The sequence below is a fragment of the Miscanthus floridulus genome, chromosome 10 (genome assembly GCF_019320115.1).
Source record: "Miscanthus floridulus cultivar M001 chromosome 10, ASM1932011v1, whole genome shotgun sequence".
Lineage (NCBI taxonomy): Eukaryota > Viridiplantae > Streptophyta > Magnoliopsida > Poales > Poaceae > Miscanthus > Miscanthus floridulus.
This window is the reverse complement of record NC_089589.1, coordinates 1,646,285-1,657,376: the sequence shown is the minus strand read 5'-3', so window position 1 is coordinate 1,657,376 and position 11,092 is coordinate 1,646,285. Positions and strand designations below refer to the sequence as shown.

At 46.6% G+C, this 11,092-nt stretch overlaps 2 protein-coding genes across 3 annotated transcripts; both read left to right on the top strand.

The window, feature by feature from the left end:
* The first annotated feature begins 232 nt into the window (after positions 1-232).
* LOC136486014 (uncharacterized) lies at positions 233-988 on the top strand. The gene is made up of 2 exons (XM_066482776.1): positions 233-464; positions 557-988. Exons 1-2 carry the CDS (start codon positions 233-235, stop codon positions 934-936), a joined length of 612 nt encoding a protein of 203 aa, XP_066338873.1. The 3' UTR covers positions 937-988.
* A 4,376-nt stretch (positions 989-5,364) lies between these two features.
* On the top strand, positions 5,365-6,192 carry LOC136485315 (uncharacterized). 2 transcript variants are annotated; one of them, XR_010766407.1, is made up of 2 exons: positions 5,365-5,678; positions 5,775-6,192. XR_010766407.1 is itself a non-coding variant. In XM_066482225.1 (2 exons), exons 1-2 carry the CDS (start codon positions 5,444-5,446, stop codon positions 6,119-6,121), a joined length of 558 nt encoding a protein of 185 aa, XP_066338322.1. In that variant the 5' UTR covers positions 5,365-5,443; the 3' UTR covers positions 6,122-6,192. The 2 variants fall into 2 exon arrangements, 1 of the variants encoding a protein (XP_066338322.1); XM_066482225.1 differs by having other exon boundaries at positions 5,799-6,192.
* The last annotated feature ends 4,900 nt before the right edge of the window (positions 6,193-11,092 follow it).

Here is an 11,092-nt window from a genome sequence, read left to right as displayed (position 1 = left end):
TCATGTCTGTATACTTATTCTGTACTGGCAGGAGAAGCAAAGGTACCCCACTACCTGGCTAGCACTTGCCTCCCCCGGCCGGGCCTCTATATAAGGCATGCATGCCTGTAAGATATTGCGTCGCCAAGCCACACAGAATAAGCGGAGCGCGCAGTGCACAAAGCAGATCGAAAGCACGAAGAACATAAGTGCAACACACACCGTCGTGCTTGCAACAGCACCCTCCTGATAGATGGCGATCTTGGGCTCCTCCTACACCACCCTCCTGATGAGCCTGGCGCCGCCAGCTCCGGCAAAATCCTATCCCGCAGCGGGATCACTGCAGCTCCGCAGCAGACAGCCGGCGGCGGCTTCGTCAGTAGCGGCTCTGCGTTGGGCCTCATGCAAAGACAAGGAGTCGCCGTCCCGGGCTGCTGTCTTCGCGTGCCATGCGCAGAAGTACACGTACAACATCGAACGCGACGGTAATAACTTGTAGCTAGCTCGTCTACCATGCTCGCCCCTGTATGTTATATACTACTGACAGTAACTTTGATTTTGGGAATTTGGAAATTAGTCCTGCTGCACATTCCCACATTATCGGGCGACAACTGGAGCGTCATGGAAGACAGGGACCACTTCATCCTCAAGTTCAGGGTGGGAGAGTCGACGAGCAATGAGAAATTGGAGGTTACAACGACGGAGGACCTGGCGCGCCTGGTCATCAAGTACAGGGTCGGCGGTGGCGGCGGCGACCACAAGGACGCCTCCGCCGACGACGACAACCCAGCGAGCTCGCTGAACGTCCAGCTCACGATGCCTCCCGGCTACGACGGCAGGAATGCCAAGGGGATGATGTCGTCCAACGGCTGGCTCATTATCGCTATCCCCAAGCCTAAGCACGAGGCCAGGAAGATAGACATCTCGCCGCCACCGTCGTCGTCCCACCAGCAGTGATCATCAAATCATCATCAGTATATATACGACATATATAGCTTCTGGTTCTGCATGTGCGAATATTGTACCTAGCTACAAGCAGTATGTACCATGTAGCTGCTTTGCTTTTAGTATTACGGTATTGACAACCAATAAACTAACTAATAATCTTGTATTCTGATGTTGTTTAATCATACGTCTTCTCTATTATATACTCCCTCCGTCGATAAAAACATACAATTCTAGCATAGTATCATAGTTTAGTATCACAAGTTTGATTAATTATATATAAAAAGATACTAATATTTATGATATCAAATAAATATCATTAGATTCATTACGAAATATATTTTCTTAATAAATTAATTTGAAGTCATATATGTGAATAATATTCACTAAAATTTGGTCAAACATAAACTACTTTTGTCGACACGCAACCTGTAGTTGTATGTTTTCTTCGACAGAGGGAGTATATGTTATAATATAAAATAACTGATAGGGTTGTCTCTATGATTTTGAGGACCCTTGTGCTAACATCCACGTACTAGCACTACTGGAAACCGGCACTTTGCCGAGTATCTGCGGCACTCGGCAAAGCCCGAAATACACTCGGCAAAGGCTTTGCCGAGTGCCGCACTCAGCAAAGGGCACTCGGCAAAGAATTAATCGGCAAAGAAGCCTTTGCCGAGTGCTATTTGTTGGGCACTCTGCAAAGCCTTTGTCGAGTGCCGGAAAAGCACTCGGCAAAACGAAAATGCGAAAAAAACCCAAAAATAATAGCAAATTTTTTTTTCAGGGAAGGTCGCCACCGGCCAGCGCCCGTCCGTCCAGCGCCACCGGCCATCGAAGTCGCTGTATTTTTTGCGCAAAATTCGCGGCTAACGCGGCCGGTGCGATTCGAACTCACGACCTCTCCCTCGCGTGTCTTGTGCTCTACCACTGCACTACACTGTCACTTGTGTCTAAATTCCGTTATCTATCCTCATGTATTATACTAAACCGAGAGTAAATTGCTTGTTTGAGGCCCTAAACGAATTCAAATAAAAAAGTGGTCAACTATAAAGTTTCATAACTTTTTGAGATCTACAATTTTCATTTAGGAAGTTTTTCCATCCGAGGTCGTTTGAAAAATTCGAATTTTAAATTTGAGAGATTCAAACGTAGTTTTGCATGATAAGATGATTTCAAATCAAAAAGTTGTCAGCTACATAGTTTCATAACTTTTGGAGATCTACAATTTTTGTTTAGGAAGTTTTTCCATCCGAGGTCTTTTGAAAAAATCAAATTTTAAAATTTTCAAATTCAAACGCCGTTTTTGCATGACAAGATGATTTCAAATCAAAATGTTGCCAACTACAAAATTTCATAACTTCTCAAGATCTACAAAGTTTATTTTGGTCATTTGTTCATCTGACATAGTGGTAGTAACATTATTCACAAATCTTATATATCCCTCTTCTACTTTCATGAAACTAATATGAGACATATGAGAGAGACGTAGATTTTATGAACAACGTTATTGTTGTTTTGTCAAATGAAGAAATGACCAAAATAAACTTTGTAGATCTTGAGAAGTTATGCAACTTTGTAGTTGAAAAAATTTTCATTTGAATTCATTTCGGGCCTCAAAAATTGCTTTGAAAAAATAATTTGCCGAGGGCCAAAAAAAATGCACACGGCAAAATGTCTCTTTGCCGAGTGTCAGAAAAAGACACTCGGCAAAGACGCATTTTGCCAAGTGCCAAAAAATGGCACTCGGCAAAATACATCTTTGCCGAGTGCTGAAAAAAGCACTCGGCAAAGCCGTCTTTGCCAAGTACCCGATAAAATACACTCGGCAAAGCTTCCGGCACTCGGCAAAGTACCGGTTTCCGGTAGTGTAGAGTTGTTATTAGTCGAGAAGTTGAATCTGCCAGAGCTGGTCAGTAGAGGTTTTCTTTTGATTATCTGTCCAAAGCCCATTCACATAAAAGCTTCTGATCATCTATATTGACAGTATTTTGTGGGATGGATTTTTTTTATTCTCTCAACCTTTTTATAACTAATACTTTAAAAATAGCCCAGCTGAAAAAAATTATTTGTAGATCTAACTTTTTGAACCGCGTCACACCATGGTTTGTCCAACGAGGATAGCATGGCCTGGCTCACCTCCTCCGTTTCACGAAGGAACGCGTGAAGGACAACGAACAAAGACGAGAAGTCGCCCGATCGGTCTCCCGCAACGCGCGGGGGCTCGGGGGCTATGCTCGGACCTTGACCCAACGAATGGTCACGCCCCCACAACAAGCCAGGGCTCGGGGGCTCCATACGCGCCCATGATTGCGCGAACGACAAGGGCCGATACACGCAAGGGGAACGCACTCTAGGACAGCGCCGACGGAGACCACTCCGCTCGATTCAAGCCCTTGAAGGAATGTCCCACTCCTCCAAAGGCTCGGGGGCTACTGTCGGATACCAATATTTGGGTGCCCAAAGAAGGGGAACTGATGGTCATCGACGATCAGTTCACTCGGACGGTTAAGGGGCATGACCGTGGCCTCGTCCGCCCCCGGGGGTGTGGCCTCCGCCTCGTTCGACCCCAGGGACACGGATCCCGCCTCGTCCGACCCCTCAGGGAGGTCTCCGACTCGTCCAACTCCCGAGGGTCGGGTTCCGTCTCGCCCGACCCCCAGGGCGTGGGCTTCTCTTCGCCTAGCCCCCGGGACAAGATTTCCGCACTGCCTCAACCACTATGGGGTGGGGAAATGAGTCCGGGAGCACGTCTCTGACATCAGGGAGGGGGCAGGCACATCCTGATGTGACTAGTGGCCATGATGGGTCGCACTGGGAGCCTCACGTCGCCCACAGCGTCACCAAGCCAGCACTGTGCTGCCAACTCCCCGTATGGCCTCCATCAGAGGGAGTCGTTGACCATACCATCCGCCCGGATGGGAAGGACGACAAGACCGGCGTACGACGCCCCCACGTGTGCTGCAGCGGCTAACAAGGCTCTGGCATGGCGCCGCTTCTGCCACGATCTACAGGATAAGCGGGACCCACACGAAGAGGAGGACAGCACAACCCCGGGAGCCTTTTTCTCTTTCTCCTCCCTCTTTCTCATGTAACCTGCTCTCCCCCCTTGGTCTATAAAAGGGGAGGCAGGACACCGTACGAAGGGAGGGACTCTAGGACCGGTCGATCCATCGATGGTCGACAGACACCATCGCACGCACGGAGCACTTCAACTCCACTCGAACACACAGAGACTTGGGATCTGCTCACTCTCTCGCCAGTTTGTAACCCCCTACTACAAACCAAGTGCTTGTAACACAAGCAGCTCGAAACTGGACGTAGGGACATTCAACCCAAACCAGTATAATTCTCGTGTCCTCTTTGCACACCATCTGGGCCTAGACGCGTAGTCACAAATTTACTTGTCATCGTGTCTAGAGCGCCATTTTAGACACCGACAGGCCCATACTAGGCAGCCACACACGATTTGTAGTTTTTTTTCATTTTCGTGAGAAATAAACGCAAGTTGCGGTACCAAAGAATCTAACTCATGAGTCACTTATGGCTTAACATGAGAACATTCCCTTAGTATTCAGTCAAATTGATAATGAAATTAAGAATTAAGGCTCTAAATGGATTTAAATGAAAAACATTCCGACTACAAGGTTTTAGATCTCGTCGAGAACTACAACTTTGCTTTTGATCGTTTTTCCATCAAAGATCATTTGAGAAATTCAAAAAATTATGAATTTTAAAATCATTAATCTTAAAACATAATTTTTGAGCCTAAATGATTTGAAATGAAAAAATAGTCAACAACTACAAAGGTGTAGATCTTTTCAAATACTACAACTTTAGTTCAGACCATTTCTCCATCCGAGATTATTTGAAAATTCAAAAAATAATTTCTAATTATTGTTTGCAGTGGTGCAATGTTAAGAAAACCTCCTGTATAAATGTATTTGTACTGACTATTTTCTTTAAGCCTACATGCAGTAGAAATCATGTATTTACACTAGCGGTTCTCTTGTGGTAGACTTAAAAAAACAGTAAGTAAATATGAATTTACATTGGCCGTTCATAGCCATGGACCTGCAGTTTCATTTCTACTGGCACCTATCCATTATGAACCACTGGTGAAAAAAAAAATCACAAGCGTCAGCAAAAGCGATTTTGTACTATTCCAAACTGGAATGTCGCTCATACTAGCTTTTACAAACGACAACAAAAAATGTTCGTTTAGTTCACCAAATATTCTGAACCGGTAGACAAAGCAAAGCTAACCAACACATATGCTTTATACTTTTATAAAAGCCAGTAGCTTGTTCAGTTCACTAAATATGTATTCTAAACTGGCTGACGAAGCAAAGCGACCCAGCACTTGCTCCCCCACACGTCCTCTATATATAAGCTTATACATACGATGCATATATATCGCCACAGCTAGCAAGCCGCACGGCACAAGAACACATATAAGTGCAAGTGCACACCGTCGTCCGTGTAGCTAGCACAGCACTACTAGCGCGGTGCGATAGATATGATGGCGATGTTGAGCTCCTACACCACCACTCTCCTGAGCCGTGCGCCGCCAGCGCCGGCACCGGCGCAGGGAAAATCCGCTGTCGCCGCCGCCCTGCAGCTCCGCAAAGAACCGGCTGCATCATCGTCGCCGGTAGTGGCTGCTCGTCGCCCCGGCTGGCTCCTGTCTTCGCGTGCCATTGCCATGCGCAAAATAAGTACTGCCGCGTACAAGTACGATATGCAACCCAGTGGTAAGATGTACGAAGCTGGTGCAGTATGTACACTAGTTATTATAAAAGTACCATATATATACAGTAAAGTAACTCGGGATTTTGAAATTTGGAAAGCCCTGGTGCACCCTCGAACACCAGAATCAGGTGGCGACTGGACTATCACGGAAGACACGAATTTCATCACCCTCAGGCTCAAGGTGGGAGCAAAGACGACCAAGGATGAACTGGAGGTTGCAGTAACGGACGACCAGGTGCTCCTGGTCATCAGGTACAAGCAGAAGCAGCAGGGTGACGGCGGCGGCAAAGAAAAAGACGACAGCCCGAAGAGTTCGCTGCCCGTCCAACTGCTGATGCCTCCCGGCTGCGATCATAAGAAGGTGAATGCGAGGTTGTTTGAAGGGTGGCTGGAGATTATTGTCGCCAAGCCTAAGCCCAGTGAGGAGATATCAATCACTCAGTAATCATGATCATCAAAATGTATGGATAGATGTACTGCTTTCTCAGAGCTTCTGTTCTGCATGTTCTAATTATACTCCCCCCCCCCCCCCCCCCCCCCCCCCCCCCCCCCCGCCCTGCAATACAATATGTTCTAAAAGTTTTAAGATAACTTTAAGGATTTCCTCCTTAAATCATGATTTCCTTTTTAATAAACCCTATCAAATCTGGGCATAGGCACTACATACAATATATATACATTATATATTTCAGTACAAATTTTGAAAGTCATCATAAGGGCACCCACAATATTGGGATGAAAAAGGTAGCATTAAGACAATATATGCAGCCTTGTGGACTGAAAGCTTGGCAGCCGTGCCCGTGACGTACTCCTACCTGGGATACTGCTTAGCTGGTTGTGGAACTAAGAGCCGTGAAGAGTGTGGTGCAGACCGAGGCTATGTTTAGTTCACCCAGAATCGCATTATACAAAAAGAAGATTCTTCGTCACATCAAATTTATGGTACATATATGGAGTACTAAATGTTGACGAAATCAAAAACTAATTGCATAGTTTGGTTGTACTTTGCGAGACAAACGTTTTGAGCCTAATTAGTCAATGATTGAACAATTATTATCAAATAAAAATAAAATACTACAGTACACTACGGTGTCTACAGAATTCAGCCGCCGCCAACTTTGGGGCAACTAAAAACGCGCCCCGAATGGCGATATGATGGTCACTCCTGCGATCGCAGAATCTTCCCTTTTACTGATCTATATACTATAGTATTGTCTTGCCTTCATTCTATTCTGTTCATTCATGACTGTTCCCGCTAGTAATAAATTCGTTCAAAGACTTGGCTCTGATAATGATGACGTAACCTTCTTGTGTTGCAATTTGGATGTATGATGCATGGATATGACGATTTTTTTAAATTTTAACCCTTTTTTGAATATAATTTTAAATCTAACACTGTCGGTTTTTTTTAAAACTAACACTTTTGGCCGCGCCTATTGCCCTGGTGCGGCCAAATGCCTGTGCCGCGCGGCAGAGGCGTTACGTGGCGGCGACCATCACCGCTGACGTGGCAAGGCTCTGCCGCGCCACCGATCTTGGCGCGGCAGTGCCGCGCCCGGATCCGTGGCGCGACAGAGCCGGGTATAACCACCGCTGTGGCCTCTTGCCCGAGCAGTCGGCGTTCCGCGAGATACGCAGCAAGGCAGTGCCGCCACTCCCGCCTTCGCCCGCGCCTGCCCGCGGCCAAGGACACCGTCCGCCGCGGCCACGTCCGCCCACGCCAGCCAGCCCGCCGGCGCCAGCAAGCCAGCCGCGTTCAGCCAGGCAGTAAGCGAGCCGCGCCCGCCAGGCCGCCGGCCAGGCGGTGCAGCCACCGCGCCCGCACGCAGGCGCACCTCCCCCTCCAGCCAGAACCTTCGGTCACGCAGGGCGGCTGCCCGCCTAGGCGCTACAGCGAGGTACTCCACTAATATAGTTAGCACAGTTAATAAAGTTAGTAAAATTATCAAAGTATAGCTAGTATAATTAGTTAGTTTAGTTAGTATACGTAATATAATAAGTTAGTATAGGTAGTAAAGTAAGGTAGTTTAGTTAGTACAGTTATTTACTCTAGTTGTACATTGGATTTAGTCTAATAAGTTATTGTAGTTAGCCTTGTATAGATGTTAATATTTGATTAGTTAGTATAGTTATAGTTAGAAAATGTAATAATGTTAGTATGGACATTACGTATGATGATTTCGACGACTTGATGAAGTTTCTTGAAATGCTTTTGCAGATGGATTGTTGTGTTAGAGTTTTGTTCGGAGGAAGTGTTAGGAGATAAGATGGTATGTTTGAGGATATGGAAGAAGAATTGGAATGGTTTGATGAACCTCCTAGCTTCAACGACCTTTGTGTCCGTTTGAATACAAAGTTTGAGGGTGATTTCACACTCAAGGGGAGGTTTGATACTAGGAAGACTAGGGCACACTATGTCCTCATGCCCTTGCATGACCCTGCTCACTGGTCCCACTACATTAGGGTTCTCCAAGGTTCCAATGTGCCCATGGCTGAGGTGGTGGTGGAGAATGGGTACAGGATGCATGGTGTGCAGGACGGCCCGTCCATTGATGGTTTTGGAGGCAATGAACAAGAATTAGGTGTCGAAGGGGAAGCAACTCAGGATAACATGGATTTGGACGGTCAGTTGATGCAGGAGCAGTTTCATTCAACTGCAGTAGGCTGTATAAGCAATGACTTCGATGTGAATGAGTTCGAACGGGAAGAGGAGGAGCAGGAGGAGGAGGACAGGATCGGTGATGTAGTTAGCAGTGATTCAGATGATTCTGATGATGACCAAGGAGGTACAGATGCTGTGGCAACACCGGCTGATGCCATGCCTGTACCGGTTCATACTATGCCATTATCAGTACCAATCGAGGTTTTACATGGTGTCCATGTTTAGGGTAGATTAGTCACAGATTTGGCTGTAGATGATAGCCCCTATGATTCATGGGTCAAAATTAGCGAAGCGCAGCAGTATGTTCCACCACCACCTTACACAGCAACTGAGCTTGAGCAACTAAGGTCCAAGAACGTACCTTTCAGGGGCATTCTGAACTATAGGGATGTCAGCATGACGGATATGGCAGTTTGTGATACCGGTCTCCAGCTGTGTAGGAATTCATTATATAACCATGAGAAAGAACCCCTTAGGAAGGGGATGATATTCAACACAATGTTAGAGATGAAACTCTTCCTTTAGGACTATGCTGTGTACCACCATAGACCGTACACCGTCACTCATTCGGAACAGGAGTTGAGGTACCACTTGATATGCAAAAACGGTTGTCTGTGGAGGTTAAATGCACAAAGGAGACAGAGTGATGGCAAGTGGAGGATAACTAAAGTTGTTGAACCCCACACTTGCCTAGACAATAGGGAGAAGGAAAATCATCAGCAGCTCACTGCACGTTACCTTGCCCGTCGTATATTGGGGCTCGTTGATGACAATAACGACATCTCGGTGTCTTCTTTACAACAGTCCATATCTGGATTCGTTAGGTACGATGTGTCGTACGGAAAGGCTTGGCGTGCTAAGCAAATCGCTCTTGCGATTCGATGGGGTACTTGGGAGGAAGCATACAACAGGGTGCCCCGCATCTTATGTGCAATGCATTATTACAACCCTGGCTTGAAATGGTTTGTGGACACCGGAGGGATGTTTTTTCAGGACCCATTGAGGCATGTCCTCTATTGTGTGTTCTAGTCATTCGCGCAAACAGAACATGCATTCCAGTTTTGTCTGCCAATCGTACTTGTTGATGGCACTTTCCTGATAGGAAAGTGCAGGGGCACCTTGATGATGGTTGCTGCTGTTGATCCTGAGGACCAGATAGTACCCGTGGCTTTTGCTTTGGCAGAGGGAGAGAACAATGAATCATGGTCTTGGTTCATGCGGCTTCTACGTGTGCAAGTCCTTGGCCCAACTCGCACTATATGTTTGATCTCCGACTGTCACGCAGGGCTTCTTAATGCTGCAGGTGAGCATATAGATGGGTTCCCGCCTCTAGTACATAGATGGTGCATGAGACACTTTGTCGCAAATTTCTGGCGGCGTCAGCAGAAGAAGGAGGTATGTGACAAAGTAAAGGTTCTATGTTGTGTACGTACAGAGCACGAGTTCAAGGAGACAAAGAGAGAACTAGACAAGATGGTAAATGCAGCGGGAAAGGCCTGGTTAGAGGCGCAGATGGAACAGAAGGCTCAGTGGGAGTTAGCATATGACAAGGGGGGTTGCAGGTATGGCATCATGACTACTAACTCCTTAGAGTCCTTCAACCGTGTATTCAGCGGAATTCGATCGTTGCCTGTGTCTGGAATTATTGAGTTCTCCTTTCATAAGTGCAACGAATATTTTGTGAAGAGGTGGGAACTTGCACAGAGGAATATAGCTGAGCAGGGGCATTTTGGAAAGGTCGGAGCTGAACATTTGAAGGAGGCCGAGGAATTGGCCAAGCAGCACACCACCGAGCCGTATGGACCCCGCCGCCATATCTTTAGTGTACGGGGCAAGGGTGGCACAAGCTTGGGCGGCGAACGTTATGGTGGACGAAACTACTGAGTTGATCTTGAAAAGGTAGAGTGCAGTTGCAACGTCCCTCAGATCATGCATGCCCCTTGCTATCATATGATCACGACCCGTGGGGTTCGCGGGTACAACTATGAGGATCTACCATATATGTCAACCTTGTATCTCCGTTCGAACACCGTTAGTATTTGGGAGATGAGCTTCGAGCCATACCTAGACCCAACACAGTGGCCACCTTATAATGGTTATGACTACGTGCCGCATCCGGATCTAATGAAAGTAGGGAAGGGAGAAGGAAGAAGAAGCAACTAAAGAGGGACATGGATGCTACGAGAGGGTACGGCGAAGACATGTACGGCGGGGGAGACTTCAACGAGACCCGTGGCAGGAATCTTTGCTCCGTTTGCAAGCAATCTGGCCACAAGGCTAGCCGGCATCGAAGACAACAGGTGATTTTATATTGTGTTCGTATTGCATAACAAGTAGTTCAAATTGTGCTATGGTACATAATGTTTATCTGAAAAATATTAATTTGAATACTCTAACCTTTTGTTTTTCATTTTGTAACAGGATGGCCCCTCCCACGCCGCACCAGTTGTACCCCCTTCTTGATGTGGAGTACGACGACCCCCTTCTTCTACTGGACAACGAGGTTTCCAAGAGGCGTTCAAGGGATCCTTACATTCATGGGACTTAGTTCATTACGTCGAACTTATGTCGAACGAATATTATCGTTGAAAACTTGTACTCATAAACAAATGAAAATATTATGTGCCAACTCGTCGTCCATTTATTAGCTTCATGTTCGTTTTGTACAGCACTTGTAGTTTAGCACAACACCGACAACAACTCAATTGTTGCTGGACGGCCGTTGGCTGACCGCATCACTGACGCGCCATGTAC

Bases quoted from the DNA above. Each gene is read 5' to 3' on its own strand.
- LOC136485315 (XM_066482225.1), top strand. From the start codon at position 5,444: ATGATGGCGATGTTGAGCTCCTACACCACCACTCTCCTGAGCCGTGCG. The intron at 5,679-5,798 runs GTAAGATGTACG...CTCGAACACCAG, and splicing joins GTACGATATGCAACCCAGTG to AATCAGGTGGCGACTGGACT.
- LOC136486014 (XM_066482776.1), top strand. From the start codon at position 233: ATGGCGATCTTGGGCTCCTCCTACACCACCCTCCTGATGAGCCTGGCG. The intron at 465-556 runs GTAATAACTTGT...TTTGGAAATTAG, and splicing joins GTACAACATCGAACGCGACG to TCCTGCTGCACATTCCCACA.